This window comes from Dipodomys spectabilis, unplaced genomic scaffold, assembly GCF_019054845.1.
Source record: "Dipodomys spectabilis isolate Male_0828 unplaced genomic scaffold, ASM1905484v1 ptg000188l, whole genome shotgun sequence".
Lineage (NCBI taxonomy): Eukaryota > Metazoa > Chordata > Mammalia > Rodentia > Heteromyidae > Dipodomys > Dipodomys spectabilis.
Genome location: NW_024870865.1, coordinates 3,863,195 through 3,885,206, shown reverse-complemented (window position 1 = coordinate 3,885,206; position 22,012 = coordinate 3,863,195). Strand labels below are relative to the sequence as shown.

Below are 22,012 nucleotides of genomic sequence, written 5' to 3'. Positions count from 1 at the left end.
CCAGCTACTCAGGAAGCTGAGATCTGAGGATCATGGTTCAAAGCCAGCCCAGGCAGGAAAGTCTCGTCTCTAATTAACCACCAGAAAAACTGAAGTGGTGCTGTGGCTCAAGTGGTAGAGTACTCATCTTGAGCTGAAGAGCTTGTGGGATAGCACCCAGGCCCCAGAATTCAGGCCCCATGACCGACCAAACAAACAAACAAACAAACAAGAATGGGCTGCCTTCCCTTCTCTGAGAGCTGAGGCCCTGTCCGAATCCTTCCCACGCTGAGCATGGCACGTGTGGCAATACTAGACAGACGCCTCACTAGAAGCTGTACCTGGCCTCTGACCACCTGTGTGGTCCTTCACCTAAGAGCCAGTTTCATGGGTCAGGCAAGGAATACTGGGAGAAAAGACAGGCATACCTTAAACTCGCCAAAGCTCAGCAATCCTGGGAGCTGGAAGGAGCCCCAACTTCCAAACTGAACCCCAGAACGGAAGAAGTTCAGGGTGAAGGTGGCAGACATAGAGCAGAAGAGCTGGGGACAGTGACAAAAACAGGGCACAACTGTGACAGGTCTTCCTCTCTCCCTCGAAGCTCAGCCCCACAGCTCCACGGCTCCCCCCCCCCCCCCCCCGCACCGCCCCAGGCCTGCAGACACGGGGCTGGGATGGGGATGGATCCACTTTGGGAGACAATGTGGAAACAGGCCCTAAGATGGCCTCCTCCCACTAGCCTTCCATGAGAGCCCTTTGAGAGCAGATACTGTGTCAAGAGAAAGGACTGCTCAAGGGAGATGGGTTCAAGTCCTGACCCTAGATGACGGCCACTTTGTGCTTTCGTCAGATGGCTCACAAAAGACGGTGGCCATCTGCCGTGGGGCGGCAGTGCTGACACGGAAGGATGAAAGCCACGGAGGGGAGGCTCGGGCGGCTCTCACCCTCCAGCCTCCCCAGAATGATGCCCAGGTGGGTTCTGGGGTGCGGTTTCCTCTGGTATCTCCTCACCACTTTCCACGTGAGCCCTTGGTTCCAGAAGGACGAGCCCTCCTCCAGACTAAACAAGGTGCCTCCAATGGGTGCCCCGAAAGCGGCAGCCACCCCTGCGGCTGCCCCGGCTGAGACGAAGTCTCGCTTGTCTCTGAGGAAAGAAGAGAGGGTGGGTGAGGGCTGGGGATGGTTAATCCAGAAAAGAGCCCTCTGCTGCAAGCACTTCCCACCTCGCCCCGTCTGAATCACACAAACACATCTGCACGTGTCCTTTCTTGGTTGGTTAGCAATCTTAGACCAGGCTTCATGCTCTGAGATGCTTCTAGGCCTTTTGGCAAGAAACAATAAAAGCCATGATGCGCTGGGTGCTAGTGGCTCACACCTGTAATCCAAACTATTCAGAAGACCGAGAGCTCAGAGCTGTGATTCAAAGCTAGCTCAGGCAGAAAAAGTATATCAGACTCTTATCTTCAAGTAAAAACCTAGAAGGAGAGCTGTGTTTCAAGTGGTAGAGTGACAGCCCTGAACAAAAAAACTCAGGGACAGCATTCGGGCCCTGACTGGCATTAGTATTGGCGTTTCTCTCTCATTCTCTCTCTCATTCTCTCTCTCTCTCTCTCTCTCTCTCTCTCACACACACACACACACACACACACACATGAACGCGCGCATGCGCACAGACATGTGCACACACGCACATACACACAGAGCCATGATGCCAGCTTGGTATTTGGCTCCTCTGTCAGTGGGTGTGAGTGCCACTGGCTGCAGAGGCTGCTCTGAGCAAGGCTAGGGCAAGCACTGAGCCTGGCCTGACATGACCATCTTTTGCATAAACACTAAGTCCTCATGTTTCCATACCTGTCGCTTCGGAAATAAGGGAAGTTAAACTGGATCTTCCGCAAGGAGATGCTCTGAAACTAAAACAGGAAACAGAAACAAAACAAAATCAGAGCAGGCCCACCAGGATGGAAGCTGCAGGACCCCACTGCATGGGGGGGCTGCAAGAACAAGGTGACCAGAACAGCAGTGTGAAGAGAAGGAAGCCACCTCCTGCGGGAGGAGCTTATGTTTCCTGCCCTTAAATTTCTAGGCCTTTCAGAAATTGCATTTTGTACAAAGTCAACAAATCAGAAAGAAAAAGGGGAAAGAGCTGAGCAAAGGACTGGGAGGAGCCAAAAGCTGCTGCATAAGATGGAGTGAGTTCTGTTCAAGGATGTTGGGAGGGAAGGTCCCAAGACGGAGTTAGCTCTGCCCCAAGAGCCACTCCCCAATCAGCACCACACATCCTGGCCCCAAGTCTGCCTCCTTCACACTTCGGGGAGACCTGGCACTTGAAGTGTCATTGAGAGAGTTGAGAGATTTCCCCTGGAAGAACCTTCTTTTCTGCACCTCAACAACTCACGACCACAGTTAACAGTTCACATGGACTTGACTGAACTTGTAGCTCCAAAACCTAGAAAAGCCTTTCTGAATGGAAGCTTTGAAGCCCCAAGCAGGTTCTTCAACCTGTCTGAGCCCGAGTTTCCATGCCTGAGAATGGGTGGCTGTGAGGAGAGGGGCTGATCTGCACAGGATGTGGCAGCACACTGGGAGCACACGGAGGGCAGCTGTTACTGTGCAGGCACTACATCAGGTGCAATGAGTCTCCAGCAAGTCCTAGACCTCTGCAGCTCCTGCCTCCCGGTCAGTGGCACTGTGGAGATGACCCACCAAGCCGCCAGGAAGGCTTTCATTTCTTTTTTTGTTGGTTGTGGGGCTTGAACTCTGGGCCTGGGTGTTGTCCCTAAGCTCTTCAGCTCAAGGCCAGTGCTCTACTACTTGAGCCACAGCACCACTTCCATTTTTCTAGTGGTTAACTGGAGATAAGAGTCTCATGGATTTTCCTGCCCAGGCTGGCTTTGAATCGTGATCCTCAGATCTCAGCCTCCTGAGTAGATAGGATTACAGGTGTGAGCCAGCAGTGCCTGGTTTTCATTTCTTTATGTCACAGGTTTTTTTCCCTCCTAGGACTCGGCAGGGCTTTGACACCCGTTTCTGTGGGCACCCCAAGTGACATCCATGGGGTGAAGTCACACTGGGCAGCTCCTGATAGACTTGCCCTGGCAGCCCTTACCTGAGGAAGGCCAGCTCCCACCACGGCTCCGCTGTGGATCATGGGGCCCTCCTTCCCCACAAAGAGCCCTGGGAAAGTGAGAGAGAAGCAGTCAGCACTGAGCACCTGTGGCTCAGGAGACCCTTGCTTTACAACACAATTACAAAACAGATGAGCAGATGACTTTCTAAGACAATGCCAAACTCCCTTTAAATCTTGCTATGAGAGAAAATACTCTTTATTCTTGAAATTCCAGGCCAGCAAAGCATAGCCGGGGTCACAGCTACTCCATGCCTGTCTCTTTAGTCTGAGAGCTGAGAATGGCTCCCACACGTATGTGTGTACATCTGTGTAGATGTATGTGCCACTCCAGGGCTTGAACTCAGTTCCCTGAGCTTTTGTGCTCAAAATTAGCACTCTACCACTTGAGCCACAGCTCTACTCCTGGCTGTTTGGTGGTTGAGGTAAGAGTTTCACAGATTTTTCTGCACAGATTGACTTCAAACTGTGATCCTCAGATCTCAGCCTACTGAGTAGCTAGGATTATAGGCATAAGTCCTTGTCACCTGGCTTCTTATGATCTTCAATCCATACATCTTAAAATGGTTCAGATCTTGGGGCTGGGAAGGTGGCTTGGTGGTAAAGTGCTTGCCTCGCATGTATGAGTCCCTGGGTTTGATTCCTCAGCATCATATAAACAGAAAACGCTGGACTGGCGCTGTGGCTCAAGTGGTAGAGCGCTAGCCTTGAGCTGAAGAGCTGAAGGATAGAGCCCAGGCCCAGAGTTCAAGCCCCACGACCAACAACAACAAAAAAAGGTTCAGGTCTTACTGAACCATTTATTCCTTCAATTTGGCCTGTTGCCCCAGGCCTAAATTATTTACCAGCTGTCTGTTTGAACAAAAAGCTGGCAGAGCCGGGCGCTGGTGGCTCACGCCTGTAATCCTAGCTACTCAGGAGGCTGAGATCTGAGGATCGTGGTTCAAAGCCAGCCCGGGCAGGAGAGACCGTGAGACTCCTATCTCCAATAAACCACCAGAAAACCGGAAGTGGCGCTGTAGCTCAAGTGGTAGAGCGCTCGCCTTGAGCTGAAGAGCTGAGGGACAGCGCCCAGGCCCAGAGTTCAAGCCCCCACGACCGACAAAAAAAAAAAAAAAAAGCTGGCAGACTTTGCTAAGAACCAAGAGTGCAAACTAGATGGTCATTCTAGTTCAGGTATGTCCAATAGCAACACACTGACAGTGTCTGCATTTAAGAACTATATATAGGCCAGCCAGGTGCCAGTGGCTCACACCTAGTCATTCAGGAGGCTGACATTTGAGGATCACAGTTCAAAGCCAGCCCATGCAGGCAAGTCCATAAGATTCCTATCTACAATTAAGACACCTGAAAACAGGAAGTGGAGCATGTAGCTCAAAGTGGTAGACCGCTAGCCTTGAGCAAAAAGGCTCAGGGACAGTGCCCAGGCCCTAGGTTCAAGCCCTACAACCAACAAAACAAAAATCCTATCGCACCAAAGTGTGGACATCTGCTTTGGGCTGGCCAAATGGAATCAGCTTACACACAAAATGCCCTACCTTCCTCCCCCTGGACCATGCGGGAGTAAGAGGAGAAAGATTCACTCACCTCCAGCCACACTGAACAGCACTCCCAGGACTTTGCAGAGCAGGGTCCGGAGCCGGACAATTCCTGGCACCTTCACGCCATTCAGGTAGCACTTGATCTCAGGTATTCCCGAACCTGCTGCCACTGGCTGCGGGGACAGGGGGCACAGTGTCAATTCACATGCCAGCAGTTCTTCACTTTACCCTCAAGGGGCTGGACGGCTCTGCAGGGAGAGCCCACCACCTTCACTTGCCGCACTGGCTTCCCCTCACCTGAGGACTTTTCAACCACAGATCACGGTGGGTCACAGGGGGATGGGAACAGGTGCACTTCTGACATTTCCCAGGTGAGTCTGGCAGCCTGGCATCACCTGGGAGCATTCTGATCATCCCCATGGCACCCACCTCCACAGACTCTCATCTTATTTGCTTCTGGTGGTGCTGGGATTTGAATGGGAAATAGGGGTGCTCCTACTTGCTAGGCAGGTGCTGTACTGCTAAGCCAGATTCCAGTCCTGACTTAAGCCCTTTTTTTTTTTTTTTGGTTGGTCATGGGCTTGAACTCTGGGCCTGGGCGCTGTTCCTCAGCTCTTCAACTCAAGGTGAGCACTCTACCACTTGAGCCACAGCACCACTTCCGGTTTTCTGGTGGTTCATTGGAGATAAGAGTCTCATGGACTTGGGCCGGGCGCTGGTGGTCACGCCTGTAATCCTAGCTACTCAGGAGGCTGAGATCTGAGGATCGCGGTTCAAAGCCAGCCCGGGCAGGAGAGACTCCTATCTCCAATAAACCACCAGAAAACCGCAAGTGGCGCTGTATCTCAAGTGGTAGAGCGTTCGCCTTGAGCTGAAGAGCTGAGGGACAGCGCCCAGGCCCAGAGTTCAAGCCCCATGACCGACAAAAAAAAAAAAAAAAAAGGGGCTCATGGACTTTCCTGCCCAGGCTGGCTTAGAACCATGATCCTCAGATCTCAACCTCCTGAGTAGCTAGGATTACAGGTGTGATTCACCAGTGCCAGGCACCACCCCAATCTTAAACCTCAGCAGGGTTTACAATTTTTACTTCCAAATACATGTCTGAGTGAACAAGGGGCCATGTCTGTAGAACCCACTGTTTCCTGACATTGGGAGAGCCTAAGTGCAGAACCCTAGAACCTCACCAGCAAGCAGCAAGCCCTCCTCACCTCAATCAGGACAAGAAGGCTTGCCAAGAAGACAAAGGTCAAGTTAAAACCCAGGAGTTCGAGGAGGGACAGGGCGAGGCAGCCTTTCTGGCTACATTCTTCCACGGCTGCGGAAGCTGGGTCAAGGAAACACAGTTCTCAAGTATGTGCACCCCAATGGCTGGGAGCCGTGTGGCTGCCCTTCCCCTAGGTCCAGGCCTCCAGTCATAAATGTGCTGAAAAGGTGCCAAAGATGCTGCTTATAGGAAGAACCACTTCAAAATTATGGAACACCACAAACACCATAGCAAGTAATAATGAAGAACACGGGTACAATATGGGCTTAACAAACTTCAACATCATGCCTGCATGCTCCAGATTTTTTTTGTGTGTGAAAATACTGTACAGAGGGGTTACAATTACATGAGCAAGATAATGAGTACATTTCTTATCAAGCATTGTAGCCTCCTTCTTTGTTTCCCCTTCCCATCCCATCCTCCCCCCCCAGCCCCCATTCAACCCTAGATTTTATTTTTTAAACATACTTAACCTAGCTACTCAGGAGACTGAGATCCGAGAATTGCAGTTCAAAGCCAGCCCAGGCAGGAAAGTCCATGGGACTCTTATCTCCAATTAACCACCAAAAAGGCTGGAAGTGGAGCTGTGGCTCAAAGTGGTAGAGTGCTAGTCTTTAATGAAAAAGCTCAGGGATAGTGCCCAGGCCCTGAGTTTAAGCCCTAAAACCAGCAAAAAAACAAAAACAAAAAAAACAAAAAGGGCTACGAATATGGCTTAGTGGCAGAGTGCTTGCCTAGCATGCATGAAGCCCTGGGTTTGATTCCTCAGTACGACATACATAGAAAAAGCCCGAAGTGGCGCTGTGGCTCAAGTGGTAGAGTGCTAGCCTTGAGCCAAAGAAGCTCAGGGACAGTGCCCAGGCCCTGAGTTCAAGCCCCAGGACTGGCAAAAAAAAAGCCTGAACACACACACACACACACACACACACACACACACACACACACACACACACACACACACACACACACACACACACACACACACACACACACACACACACACACACACACACACACACACACACACACACACACACACACACACCAAAAAAGTCATACTCCACTCCCTCAATGACTGTGTGCCTCCATGTGTGTGTCCATACTGCTCATATGTAATCCTCAGACTTGTTCTTTTCCTCTTCCTTGACATGAGTCACCATGCTGATAAGCCACAGCTCTGCCTCATTTATTTTAACCTCTACAGAATTACGGAGTATGAACACACCATAATTTTCCCATTCTCCAACTTCATCATTTCAACTTTCTGTTGCCACAAAGCCTCAAACAACAGTTCTGGCATGCGCAGGGCCCACTTCTGCAAGAATCCACAAGTCAGATGAATGTGCACCCTCCTGAGGCCTCCCTGCACATCAGCCATTCTGTACCCTCCTCTCCACTTCCATACAAGGTCTCTGCTTTTCTTTTCTTTTTTTCGGGTTGATATTAAGGTTTGAAGTCAGGGCCTCTCACTTTCTTGCCTGCTCAGCTTGTTTCCTTGGCTGGCTCCCTGTCACTCAAGCCCCACCTTTAGCCTGGATTTTTGCTAGTTATTTTGGAGGAGTCTCATAGACTTTTCTGCTGGGTCTGGCCGTGAATAGCAATCTTCCAGATCTCAGCCTTGGGGGTAGCCAGGATTATAGGCATGAGGCACTAACACCTGCTGTGCTCATTTTCCTACTGTACCGTTTTAAGTTTTTATTTATTATGATAGTGTTTATTTTGTGTATGTGTGTCGGTTGTGGGGCCTGAACTCTGGGCCTGGGCACTGCCCCTCAGCTCTGCAGCTCAAGACTAGTGCTCAACCACTTGAGCCATAGCACCACTTTGGCTTTTTCTGCTTATGTGGTACTGAGGAACAGAACCCAGGGCCTCATGTAAGCAAGGCAAGCACTCTATTACTGAGCCACCTTCCCAGCACCTAGTGTTAATTTTTGTTGTTGTTGTTGGTCATGGGGCTTGAACTCAGGGCCTAGGTGCTGTTCCCGGCTTTTTTGCTCAAGGATAGTGCTCTACCACTTTGAGTCACAGTGCTACTTCCAGTTTTCTGGTAGTTATTGGAGATAAAAGTCTCACAGACTTTTCTGCCCTGGCTAGCTTTGAACCACAACCCTCAGATGTCAGCCTCTTGAGCAGCAAAAATTACAGGGATAAGCCACAGGCATCCAGCTTATAGTATTGATTTTTATGATGTTGCTGTTGTTGTAGGCATGAGTTCATATTACATTTTGGATAATAATTATTTGCCTGTTGAATACATAAAAAACAAAGCCAGGCACTGATGGCAAGTGTGCGTGGGTACACACACACACACAACCTTCTTCCAGGCTGGGGAATTGTTTTCATATTATCTATGTTGTTTCTCTGTGGTTACTTGGGTTTTTGGTTGCCTTTATAAGTGGAGTATTTACTTTGATATAGTCAAGTTTGTTTGCTTTTTTTTTGGTCAGTCATGGGGCTTGAACTTGGGCCTGGGCACTGTCGCTGAGCTCTTCAGCTCAAGGCAAGCACTCTACAGCTTAAGCCACAGCACCACTTCTGGTTTTCTGGTGGTTAATTGGAGATAAGAGTCTCACAGACTTTCCTGCCTGGGCTGGCTTTGAACTGCAATCCTCAGATCTCAGCCTCCTGAGTAGCTAGGATTACAAGTGTGAGCCACCTACACCCAGCTATTTGCTTTTTTCCCTTTATAATGAATACATTTTATATTGTTAAGAACAAGCAGTTCTGAGTTCCAAGATAAATTCTACTCTGCAATTCTGATTGCAGTACTGAATTTATAAACTGATAGGAAGAAGACACATCGGTGCTGTGTTGTAGCCTCCATGAACATGAATGCATCTATGAAAATCTTCTTCCCTTGTCCTTCCCTGATAATTAAAGCTGAGTGGTTAATTAGGAAGAATCTCCCCAACTTCCAGGGCTCAGGAACACCAGGAACTATGAAAAGGATACATGTCTGGACAACTCCGAACTTGAGCTGGGTGAAGAGTCGCACAAAAAAGTCTACAAAGAGACCCACCTGCAACAAGCAAAGAGCAAAGAGCAGTCACAGCCTCATCCGAGCGCAGCCCTGAGCCCACATCCTTGAACGTGGTGCCTTAGCCCAGGGGCTGCTTAAGTGACCACCAGCAACTCATGGGTGGATGAACTTTCTGTGAAGCCACTCTGGCTTTCACAAGATCCTGCCACAGCCTGGCCCCACAAGGCCCTCTACTACACAAGAGCAGGGGCACAGCGAGGTACAGTGAAGCAAAGAGAAAAAGAGAGGAAAGAACGCAGAGAAAGATAGTGAAGCGGCAGTAACACTGAGTTGTGGGGGAAACCACTGGGAAATTTGCAAAGATGGTTCCAAAAGAACAGCTGAAATGTCCCTAGTGGCGCTTAGCTATGTGAGCACATAGCTTAGTATACAAGAGTGTAGGGCACCGGCGGCTCACGCTGTAATCCTAGCAACTCAGGAGGCTGAGATCTGAGGATCGCAGTCCCAGCCAGCCTAGGGAGAAAGTCTGTGAAACTCTTCCCTCCAATTAACCACCAAAAAGACAGAAGTGGAGTCATGGCTCAAGTGACAGAGTGCCAGCACTGAGTGAATGAGCTAAGGGATTAGTGCCCAGGCTCTGACGCCAAGCCCTAGTGCCAGCACAAAACAAAATTACATTGAAAAGGAAGTACACTTACTGAGGCATGAGTGGTTGCATGTTCAGGGTTAGTGTTTTGTATTTTCCATGTCATTTCTGTGATTTAGAACCATCACACAGTTCCTCTGTGCAGGGGAAACAGCTTCCATTCCACTCTTCCACTGGTACCTCCCAGTGCTAATCCACTGGGAGGCTTTTTAACACAGAAGGAGGAGGTAGTGGCAGATCAAAGTTAAGACTCCGGCCTGTGCCGGTGGCTCACACCTTTAATCCTAGCTATTCAGGAGGCTGAGATCTACGAATAATGGCTCAAAGCCAGCCCAGGCAGGAAAGTCCATAGACTTTTTTTTTTTTTTTGCCAGTCCTGTGGCTTGAACTCAGGGCCTGGGCACTGTCACTGAGCTTCATTTTGTTCAAGACCGCTTGAACCACAGCATCACTTTTGGCTTTCCTATGTATGTGGTACTAAGGAATCGAACCCAGGGCTTCATGCATGCTAGGCAAGCACTCTACCACTAGGCCACATTTCCAGCCCCAGGTCACATTCCCAGTCTTGTGAGATGTTTATCTCCAATAACCCACCAAAAAACCAGAAGTGGTGCTGTGGCTCAAGAGCTGAGAGGCAGTGCCCAGGCACAGAGTTCAAGCTCCACAACTGACCCCACTCCCCCCACCCACCCGCAAAAGAGTCGGTAGCTAAAGCTGATGTGGTGGCAGATCAAAGGTAAGAGTAGTAGGTGAGGCTGCTGGCTGCTCCATATAAAGGTCTGCCTTCTAGCTTTGAGGATAGGATGGGGAGACACATTGTCAACACAAGTAACAGCAGTTCTAACGAGCTGGTGTGACAGCCCCAGAAAGGCAGCTGAGCTAGTGACTACAGCCCTTACAGAGAAATTTGCAACAAGAAACATGCACAGAAAAATAGCCACTTCCATTTTTAGGGTGTTTTGGGTTTTGTTTTGCAGTGCTGGAAATGGAACCTAGGACCTTGTGCGTTCTGGGCAAGTGCTTACTCCCTAGCTACATCCCAGCTTGGATGTACAGATTTTGACAAAACAATTTAGACCAACCCAGCCTCGTCCCCCGCAGAATGGTGCTGGCAGAATGTCAGCAAAGACACCTTTTGAATCTCCTTAATCTCACCCAGTAGAAGTAACCTGTGAACTTACAGAGTAGGAGCCTGATGTGTGCCATGAAGATGGACCCTTGGGTAGACCCTTGGGGTAGTCCTGTATTACCTGTTTACGCCTAGACACACAAGGCATATCATGGAGATTAAGGACCAGATTGTGGCCGGTCCTAGAGGAAGGTGCTACACAGACTGCAGCTCGGGCAGGCAGCTGTCCCTTTCCAGTCCTGAGCTGATGGGCTCCCAGTGACCCATTTGATCACGGCTTTGTCCACATCTCTCTTCAGGGTTAAGAAGTTGTTCAGGCTGCAGTGATGCTCCCAGACCTTTTGCTACCACCGCCTTTGGTCACACTTCAGTTTTCCCTGTCTGTGGTTCAACTGTGAGCCTGTGGGAGCCCTGGACATGCTGGCTCACCCTTGGCCCCACCATAGCTTCACAGACAGGTTATCAAGGAGCAGGAAGGGACCAGGACAGCGTGACTTCATTTGCAGGATAATCTACTTATTAGGTTATCTACTGGACAGATATGCTGTCTCACTTTACTGGTACATTATGCATTTTTTTCTTTCAATACTGAGGAACTCGGGATCTTGTGCTTGCTAGGCAGGCATTCTATAACCTGAGCCCTATTTTGCTTTTGTTACTTTTCTTTCTCTTTTACCAACCCTGGGGCTTGAACTTGGGGCCTGAGCTTCTTTTCCTCAAGGCTAGCCCTCTACCACTTGAGCCAAAGTGACTCTTCTGGCCTTTTCTGTTTATGTATTACTGAGGAATTGAACCCAAGGTTTCATGCATGCTAGGCAAGCACTCTACCACTAAGCCACCTTCCCAGACCTGCTCTTGTTATTTTTTGAATAGGGTCTTACTTTCTACCCAGGACTATAAGCCTCCTACTTATGCTTCTCACATAGTTGGGAAGGCAGGCAAGCTCCATCACATCCATCTTCTTATTGGTTGAGACGGGGTCTTATGAGCTTTTTTCCAGGCTGGCTTGGAACTATGATCCTCCTGATCTCAGCCTCCTGAGTAGCCAGAATTACAGTCATAAGCTACCATACCCAGCTTAAACATATGGTAAGAGGTGAGTTTGGAGCAGAACATTAGGCATTGAAAGAGCCCAGAGTTGAGTAAGTCACTTTCCTTTCACAAAGCAAAGGCAAAAAAGCTGAAAAGCAGTATGAAACGCTGGGTCAGGGCTGGGGGTGTGGCTCAAGTGCAGAGTGCTAACTTAACAAATTCCAGGCCCTGAGTTTAATCCCTAGTAACATTACCAAAGAAATTTTTTAAATTAAACTTCTAAAAGAAAAGAAAGGGCAAGATTACTTACTTTAAAAGAATAAGGAAAGAAGAAAAGGCAGTGTTAGTTATGGCAACGCTGCTAGAGTACTATAGTGATGAGTGACCAATCATTGTCCAGACCAGGCCCTTCCCTGTCCCCCGACCTCAGCTCACCCTCTCCCCACGTCCCTCTGCTCACCAGACCGGTGCAGACTCCAATGGCGAACACCGTCATCCACTTCACCGCCTCGTACCTGCGCCCCTTCTGTTCACACAGGGAAGAAACACACACACAAAGCGCTCGTGGTCAGACTCCCGTATGCAGGGTGAGGACGATGCCTGCCCGCAGGTGATTCACAATGAAAGACAAGGAACCCAGGGCACTGGGCCAGGAGCTCTGACAGTGGGCACCCTGGTGGGCAGAGAGGTTTGGGGAAACGCTAATCTCGAGTCCGAGGTAAGGCTGTGCATGTGAGACAAGGGAAGGGGCTGGCCCCCCCCCCCCCCCCCCCCGGTCCCCAGGTCGGCTCGCTGGACCCCACCTTGTTATCCATAGTCTCCAGCACCTCCAGGTAAGGGTCGTTGATACAGCGGTCGTAGTCCAGACTCTGAAAGAGGACATGGGAGAAGCGTCACCTCATGGAGGAAGAATGAGCCAAACCAAACAGGGGACCAGCCTGGCACCACTGCAGGGGCCACTGTGGTACAAATGCACAATTTTTTTGGTTTTTTGTTTTTTTGCCGGTCATGGGGCCTGAACTCTGGGTCTGGGCGCTGTCCCTCAGCTCTTCAGCTCAAGGCTAGTGCTCTACCACTGGAGCCACAGTACCACTTCTGGCTTTTTCTGTTTATGTGGTGCTGAGGAATCGAACCCAGGGCCTCATGCTTGCAAGGCATGCACTCTACCACTGAGCTACCTTCCCAGCCCCTACAATTTTTTTTTTTTGTCAGTTGTGGGGCTTGAACTCTGGGTCTGGGTGCTGTCCTTCAGCTCTTCAGCTCATGGCTAGTGCTCTACCACTTGAGCCACAGTGCCACTTCTGCCTTTTTCTTTTTTTTTTTTGGGGGGGGGGTCTGGTCGTGGGCCTGAACTCTGGGCCTGGGCGCTGTCCCTCAGCTCTTTAGCTCAAGGCTAGCTCTCTACCACTTGAGCCACAGCACCACTTCCGGCTTTTTTCTTTTTGCTTATGTGGTGCTGAGGAATCGAACCCAGGGCCTCATGCATGCAAGGCAAGCGCTCTACCACTGAGCCACCTTCCCAGCCCCCAGCCCTAGTTTTTAATTTTTAATTTTATTTATTTATTCATTTTTTTGTGGGACTTGGAGCTTGAACTCAGGGCCTGGCTTTGAACCACGATCCTCAGAGCTCAGTTTCCAGAGTAGCTAGGATTACAGGCGTGAACTACCAGCACCCAGCAGCTGTAAACTTTGGGTTTACATTTGGAAGTCTAGATTGACCCTACAACTTCTACAGCTGCTTCAAGCCAGGTTTCACAGAACTCAGACATCCTGCAAGCCATCTGCAGGGGACCATAGATACTCTGAGAAATCATTCAAGGGAATGTTTGTGTTTCTGTGTCTTGTAAGAGAACAGCAGCGTGTCAACAAGGACAGGTGGCCTGCCACATGCTCTCTCCTTCCCACAGGCAGCTCTTACTGCCACGTCACTAGTGAACAAGCTGGACATTGGCCTGGTGATGGTCTCAGGTAATGGTCTAAGTCAAACAAACAGAGCTGTGATTTATGACACTTTGGCACATCTATATGATGACTAGGAGCAAATCCAAATTAATCCTTGATAAGAGTCCTCAAGTATCAGTACAGGTGATAAGCAAAGTTAATGATGAAATATTTAACTAGCAATAAAATAATTACAATAAATCTAGACAGACAGATACGGAAAATGTTCTCAATTTATCAAACAAAAAAGCCAGACCAAACAATGTATAACAAAATCCCATTCTGATTAAATATAATTAGGATTCGTATGTCAGATGTATAACACAGAAACTGTACTTACAGCACAGTCTTTAATAATTACCTTTTATTCTCAGGGAACTGGTGGCTCATGCCTATAATCCTAGCTACTCAGGAGGCTGAGAACTATGGGTCCTGATTCAAGTCCAGCCTAGGCAGGAAAGTCCATGCGAACAGACTATTATCTCCAATAACCTACCAAAAAAGTAGTAAGTGGAGCTGTGACTCAAGTGCTAGGATGCTAGCCTGGAGCAAAAGAAGTTCAGGGACAGTGCTTAGGCTCTGAGTTCAAGCCCCAGGACTGGTTCACACACACAAAGCAAAATAAAAGGGAGATTAGAACTTTCATCCACAACCTCTAACCCAAGGGAAGCGTGAGGGGCCCACGGTTACATGGATCTCCAATGGCCAAGGATGTAACAACAAAAAAATCATGCCTAGCCGGGCGATGGTAGCTCACACCTGTAATCCTGGCTACTCAGGAGGCTGAGATCTGAGAATCTCAGTTCAAAACCAGCCCGGGCAGGAAAGTCCGTGAGACTCTTATCTCCAAAAAACCACTAGAAAACAGGAAGTGATACTGTGGCTCAAGTGGTAGAGCACTCACCTTGAGCTGAAGAGTGCAATGACAGTGCCCAAGCCCAGAGTTCAAGCCCCATGACCGACCAAAAAAAAAAAATCATGCCTAAACAATGATGCCTGGGTCTGAATGAAGAGCTTCCTGACAGCTGAACACAGGGGGATGCTGGGAGGGTGGCACCCCCAGAGAGAGGACATGGATACTCCACACTTTCACACATGCTGTGCCTTTCCATGGGGCAGGACTGTCATCTGAATCCTGGGAAGTCAGCTAAAACCAATCAGTCACCCTCAGGCAGGAGGCATGGAAGAACCCACTCGTAATTTCCATTAGTCTTGGGGGCCTAACAACCTGGGGTTGCTTAGTGCACTTCTGGGTAGTGTCAGAACAGAGGACACCCAGCTGGGGTCCCTTGGAACTGAGGAGTGGTGTGGGGAAAGCACTCCACATCTGGTGTCAGCCAAGTGTGGGGTCTTGCCTTCACACCAAATCTATATAGAAATTACTGGCCAACTGATTATTTTCTTGATGGTCTTGTCTAATGATGCTACTGTGGGGGCTCAGAAAACACCCCAAAATGTGTCTCTTCAGACTTCAGAGCCCAGAGAGGCACCTGGGACGCAAGCAGCAAATACAGATCATGACAGGTCCTCCATGTGAGTCTGCTGGAACTGACTCCAGCTTCCCATCAACAGGGAGACTGCAGGACAGGGGGGCCCGCGGCAGGACGATGACTGGAGTGTGCACTGCACACAGAGCCCAAACTCAGCCCAGGCTCCCATCCGTTCTCGGCTCGTTCGCTGCTCCTAGAAACGAATCACCATCTCTCCTCTGGAGTTGTCTCTGTCTCTATCCTTTTCTCTAGAAGAGGGCGTGTCAGCTTCGAAATCTCACTGGGTGAGGTGCTCACTCTCCCGCTACATCCGGGCACATAACTGGTGTCCGTCTTATCACCTAGCATCTCATTAATATGTCAGAGTGGGCTCATTCTTAGACTTAATCATCAAACCTGGCAGGAGGGGAATAGGGAGTCTTTTGCTCTAAACAAACATTCCATTAATAGTTAAAAGGCTTTTAGGTGTCTAGAGTGGGCAAATCCATAGAGATAAAAGGTAGGATTAGTGGTTGCATAGAGACAGGGCAAGGGGAATGAACAGTGACCAAGTGCTGGCTACAAGGGTCTCTTTCTGGAGTAATACAAATGTTCTAAAACTGACTGCTCACCCTGGTACTGATGGCTCAAGCCTGTAATTCTAGATGCACAGCAGGTTAAGATCCAGAGAATCTAGGTAGGAGGCAAGCCAGGGAAGAAAAGTCCTCAAGACTCCATCTCCAAACTAACCAGCAAAATTAGCTGGAGGTATCGCTGAAGTGGTAGAGTGTCTGCTAAGCAAGTGCAGGGCCCTGAGTTCAAGCCCCAAACTTGCCAGGCACCAGTGGCTCACGCCTGTAGTCCTAGCTACTCAAGAAGCTGAGATCTGAGGATTGTGGTTCAAAGTCAGCCCAGGCAAGAAAAGACTCTTATCTCCAACCAATCACCAGAAAGACAGAAGTGGTGCTATAGCTCAAGTGGTTGAGCATTAGCCTTGAGCTGAAGAGCCCAGGGACAGTGCCCAAGCCTAGAGCTCAAGCCCCAGGACCAACCAAAATGTATAAATAAATAAACCTGATTGCTCATAGTTTGCACAAATCTCTGACTATATTATTAGAAACCCTAAGTGGATGAATTGTGTTCTACAATTCACCATGTGCATTATAGCTTAGTCAAGCTCCTAGAAGGGCAGTTAGAAACAAGTACAAGACCAGAACAGCAGAGTTTGTTTTTGGCGGGGCATGGCACTGCAAATAGTTAACAAGACACCATGCAATCTGGTCAGCACAGGGCTGAACAGACTGCGCCTCTCAACTGCTCTAACTTTTGCTACATGTGTTGCCTTTTAGCTTGTGGAAACAAACAACTTTTCTTCTTTTACATAAAATCTTCATCTAGGGCTGGGAAGGTGGCTCAGTGGTAGAGCGCTCGCCTTGCATGCCTGAGGCCCTGGGTTTGATTCCTCAGCACCATATAAGCAAAGAGAAAAAAGCCAGAAGTGGCGCTGTGGCTCAAGTGGTAGAGCGCTAGCCTTGAGCTGAAGAGCTGAGGGACAGCACCCAGGCCCAGAGTTCAGGCCCCACGACCAGACCCAAAATAAAACAAAAAAAAATCTTCGGATATCCTGCAGGGCTGCTGCTCCTGATTGTGGGCAAATTAGTTCCTGGCCAGGGCCACTTGTGGTTAGAAGGCAGCCCAATTTCCACCAAAAAAAGGCACCTCAGTGTTCAAACAAGAAGCCCCTCAGGGGACGGTGAGCTAGGGCTGAGGGGGAGGGCTTCAAGTCTAAGTCTTCTGCCCTAGGGGGAGTCTTTTTCTAAGTCATAAGAGCAATTTCAGGCTCTGGGAGCTGCACAGACTTTACCTTTCCTACCAGCCTGAGTGACAGGATGGGGACATTTCAACTGGAACCACCCAAGACAAAGTTAGTCAAGGTAAGGTCTCTAACCTCAGGTAACACCCATCTTATCAAAGAAAGGTCTACTGCCAAATGTACTCCAAATCCCAGAGTAGGGGAGTTTGGAGAATTCCCACAGAAGTCTTCCTTTCTTAAGAGGGTGGAGGTTAAATCTCCCTTTCACCCTTAGGCTGGCCTTGAACTTATCTCTACCTCCAGAAAGGGGGAGTATAGCTATTCTTTCAACAGAGGGTTTTCGTGTGTGTGTGTGTGTGTTTTCGTGTGTGTGTGTGTGTGTGTGTGTGTGTGTCCAACTTTGCTACGGGTTAATCAGTCTCCAGGATCTTTCTAAACCAGAGGGGCTGATCTCACCCTCCTGACTTAACAGAGGATTTTCTAGTTGACACCAAAGAAAATCTGAGCAGAATTCTCTAATGGGCTCTTATACAAAGCAAATGCTCTGGAGAAGCTCTCAGGCAAAGAAGGTTAATTGGAAAATATTAACAACTCAAATCAAAGGACATTCATCCATGATATTTACATCAATATGCATGTCAGCCTAAGGTAAGTGCACTGCAAACGCAGTGTTATGTGGTGGGAGGGGGTAAGGGCTTTGGAAAAGCCTTGGTGAGCAACCGGAAGTGGGAAGAAGGCTTCAGACATCTGGCAGTCAGTCTTGGTAGCACACTCAGGATGACTGACAGGGCCCAACTGAGGGTAGAGGAATATTGTGCAACAAAAAGTACTTTATACTAATTTCCTGTGAACATCTCAACTCTATACAAGCAACTACACACTTAAGAAATATGGGGTCGGGGGCTGGGAAGGTGGCTCAGTGGTAGAGCGCTTGCCTTGCATGCATGAGGCACTGGGTTCGATTCCTCAGCACCACATAAGCAAAAAGAAAAAAGCCGGAAGTGGTGCTGTGGCTCAAGTGGTAGAGCACTAGCTTTGAGCTGAAGAGCTGAGAGACAGCGCCCAGGCCCAGAGTTCAGGCCCCACGACTGGACCCAAGAACAAAAAACAAACAAAGAAATATGGGGTCAGGCACCTGGTGGCTCAGACCTGAAATCCTAGCTGTTCTAGAGGCTTAGAGCTGAAGATCCAGGTTTAAAGCCAGCACAAGCAGACAAGCCATCCTAAGCAGACAAATCCAAGAGACTTATCTCCAATTAACCAGCAAAAAGCTCAAACTGGAGGCTTGATTTAAGCAGTAGAGCACCAACCATGACGAGAAAAGTCAAGAAAAGGAGTGTGAGGCCCTGAGTTCAAGGCCTAATACCAGGAACAAAACAAAATAAAAAAGACAAATGCTTTTATTTTTTGGTCATGGGGTTTGAACTCTGGGCCTGGGCCCTGTCCCTCAGCTCTTCAGCTCAAGACTAGTGTTCTACAACTTAAGCCACAGCGCCATTTCCATCTTCTTTGAATAGTTCATTGGTGTTCAGAGTCTCACAGACTTTCCTGCCCAGGCTGGCTTTGAACCTTGATCCTCAGATCTCAGCCTCCTGAATAGCTAGGATTACAGGTGTGAGCCACAGATGCCCAGCTAGCACTTGTTTTAAGCCAGGCACAGGTGGCTCACTCCTTTAATCCTAGCTACTCGGGAGGCTGAGATCTGAGGATCAAGGTTCAGAGCCAGCCTGGGCAGGAAAGTCTGTGAGACTCTTATCTCCTATAAGCCACCAGAAAACCGGAAATGGCGCTGTGGCTCAAGTCGTAGAGCACTCGCCTTGAGCTGCAGAGCTGAGGGACAGTGCCCAGGCCCAGAGTTCAAAATCCATGACTGACCAAAAAAAAAAAAAAACAGGTAAAATCATTTCTACAGGCATAAAGGCTGCTAAAGCTATAGAACAGGAGGGCTCTATATCATTCTGTCCATTTGGTGTACCTATCTGAAGTTCTTCATGATTAAAAAGTTTAAAAATTCTATGGTATGCTACAAATCCAAAATTCTACAGCAAAAGGAAGGTGAAACCCAGGCGCCAGTGATTTATGCCTGTAGTCTCAGCTATTTAGGAAGCTGAGATCTGAGGATTGTGGTTCAAAGCCAGGGAAAATCTAGTTGAGACTTTTATCTCCAATTAATCATCAAAAAGCTGGAAGTGGCACTATGGCTAGATTAGTAGTGCACTAGCTTTGAGCAAAAAGAGCTCAGAGACAGCACACGGGCCTTGAGTTCAAGGCCTAGGACTGGCACCAAAAGAATTTTTAAAAATTTTTTTTACAGGTCATGGGGCTTGAACTCCAGGGCCTGGGTGCTGTCCCTGAGCTTTTTTGCTCAAGGATAGCACTCTACCACTTTGAGCCACAGCACCACTTCCGGTTTTCTGGTGGTTAATTGGAGATAAGAGCATCCCAGCCTTTGCTGTTGGGACTGGCTTTGAACTGCAATCCTCAGATTCTAGCTAGGATTACAGGCATGAGCCACCAGTGCCTAGCAAAAATTGAGATATTAAGAAAACAAACAGGGCTGGGAAGGTGGCTCAGTGGTAGAGTGCTTGCCTTGCATGCATGAGGCCCTGGGTTCGATTCCTCAGCACCACATAAGCAAAAAGAAAAAAGCCGGAAGTGGCGCTGTGGCTCAAGTGGTAGAGTGCTAGCCTTAAGCTGAAGAGCTGAGGGACAGTGTCCAGGCACAGAGTTCAGGCCCCACGACCGACAAAAAAAAAGAAAAATAGAAAACAAACAGAATGAATTCTACTTCTCAGAATTCACCCTAAAGAAAAACTTGAGGACAGACAAGGTAGAATGGACATTCACCACAATGCAGTTCATTTCAGAAAAGTTGAACAAACACTAAAGAATGATCAAATAAATTATGGCACAATAAAATACTATTCTTTAAAATCTTGTAGCACCAGGTGTATGCTAGCATATACCTTTAATCCCAGCAGATGGGAGGCATAGGCGGGAGGATTGAGAGTTTTAGGCCAGCCTAAGCTACATAATGATACTCTATTTCAAAAACAAAAACAAAATAGACACTGTATTGTTATTAAGTTGGACTAGAACTGGGTCATTCACTATTTTCTTTTTTGTCGGTCATGGGACTTGAACTCTGGGCCTGGGAGCTGTCCCTCAGCTCTTCAGCTCCAGGCTAATGCTTTACCACTTGAGCCACAGCACCACTTCTGGTTTTCTGGTGGTTTATCAGAGATATGAGTTTCATGGACTTTCCTGTCCAGGCTGATTTTGAATCATGATCCTCAGATCTCAGCCTTCTGAGTAGCTAGGATTACAAGCATGAGCCACCTGTGCCTGGCTTCTATCTTCTTTTCATAAGTAGTTTAATAATTCTTTATATAATCATGGCTTGTATATATCATTTCAAAATTCAAACAAAAACTCATGATGGCTAGAGGCAGAGTAAAATGCCACCAATAAAAGAAGTTTCATCATGAACTGATTAAATGATAAGTCAGTTTCCCTCTGACAGCCTTACTGAACACACATGTATTCTTTTGCTTGAGAAATCTTTGGCCAGGCTGATCTGGAACGCCTCGACTCAAGGGATCCTCCTATCTCAGGCTCTGGAGGACTCCGACTAGAATGTTGTGTCACAACACCATCTAGCTCCACAGTACTGGAGTTTGTACTCTGTGCCACTTTCTTGTTGGGGGAAGTATTCTACCAGAGAAAGAGCACCAGCCTTGGACAAAAAAGAAAGGGGCTGAGCCCAGGCCCTTCTTTTAAAGCCCATTACTTGTGCAACAAACAAATGAACAAAAATCCACAAAAATAAAAACAACAAAACTCATCAACCTTGGGGGATTAAGATGACAGAAGTATTTATTGAACAGATCCTGGGTAGGCCAAATTCTGTTATCACTTACTTTCAGGGATAGAAGGTCAAAGAGCAACTCTGGCTGGAATCAACTGCTTCAGTCTGAAGTGACCAGGCCACTTACTACTTTAGTTATCCAAGAAAGCATCTAAGGATCTCACCTCATAGTCTTTCCTTGGAAGGATCTCATCTTCCTCTTCCTGTGTCTCCCCAAGGATGGTCTAGAAAAACAGATCCACAGAAGGGAGACTTGTTTACTGGTTAGGAGTGTAAGGATGCAGAGGTATTTATTGAAATGTTATTAGCTAGCTTCTAATTAAACTGGAGCCATCACCAGAGGGGAACACGAGCAAAAACAAAAAACCAAAAACAACCCTGTGTGTGTGTGGGGGGGGGGGGGTTGATATGGGTGGAGAACTAGGCATTTCTATAAACTGACACGTTCTCCACAAAACCACTCTCATCTCCGTGTTCAAAGATGCCCAACGCCAGCTTAAGGAAGAGGAAGAAAATGCAGGTTCCACCTGACGTACCACCAATCTAAAATCAGAAGGGACCTGTCAACTCTGGGGACAGCACAACTCAAGTTTTCCCAGATTGCTTTGCAGGAGAAAGCTGGATTGTCAGTGACCCAGAAAGGATGCGAAAAGCCGGGGAGGGACTAAGCACGGTGAGGACTCTTTCGGAAAAGACGCCCGTTCCCGGTCTCACTCCCTTCGGATGGAGAGAAAGAGAATGGACGCAGCCAGCCCGGATCCTCGCCCCCCGACTCCGGGCCCTGGGCTCGCGGAGCGGGGCGGCGGCTTCCCCAGCCCGCGCCGCGGCCGCCAGGCCCCACCCCGGCCACCTGCCGGCGCAGCCGCGCCCGGCCCCACCCCCGGCAACGCCCCTCGCCGTCTCTTAGCAACCGCCCCCCCACCCCGCGCGGCCCGGCGCGCCCGCGCCTCACCAGCTCCTCCGGGGTGCGGGTCTCGCGCTCGCCGCAACAGCAGCACCACCGGCAGCAGCAGCACGGGGATCCCCTGCACCCCGCCATCTTCCTCTTTTTACTGCCACTTCGGACCCCTCAGCCAAACCCCTCCTCCCTAGGATGCGTGCTTCACGTGACTGGCCCCAGAAGGACCACGTGACCCTCTCCAGCCCGGCGACCCAGACCGGGAGTGGCTGCCGACGGGTGGGGCGAGGGCCCGCGTCACATGACGAGAAGACGGCATCCCACA

At 48.9% G+C, this 22,012-nt stretch overlaps 1 protein-coding gene across 1 annotated transcript in view; it reads right to left on the bottom strand.

Annotated features, from left to right (window-relative positions):
• Positions 1-21,966, bottom strand: part of Clcn6 (chloride voltage-gated channel 6) — a 33,660-nt gene extending 11,694 nt beyond the window's left edge. Inside the window, exons 1-11 of the mRNA XM_042695776.1 lie at positions 21,742-21,966; positions 20,954-21,013; positions 12,502-12,567; positions 12,159-12,224; positions 8,864-8,930; positions 5,856-5,962; positions 4,694-4,820; positions 3,089-3,156; positions 1,834-1,892; positions 991-1,123; positions 408-521 (exon numbers count right to left, since the gene is read on the bottom strand). Of these exons, the coding sequence (XP_042551710.1) occupies positions 408-521; positions 991-1,123; positions 1,834-1,892; positions 3,089-3,156; positions 4,694-4,820; positions 5,856-5,962; positions 8,864-8,930; positions 12,159-12,224; positions 12,502-12,567; positions 20,954-21,013; positions 21,742-21,828 (954 nt within the window). The 5' untranslated portion in view covers positions 21,829-21,966. The remainder of the gene's footprint in view (positions 1-407; positions 522-990; positions 1,124-1,833; positions 1,893-3,088; positions 3,157-4,693; positions 4,821-5,855; positions 5,963-8,863; positions 8,931-12,158; positions 12,225-12,501; positions 12,568-20,953; positions 21,014-21,741) is intronic.
• Positions 21,967-22,012: the final 46 nt, after the last annotated feature.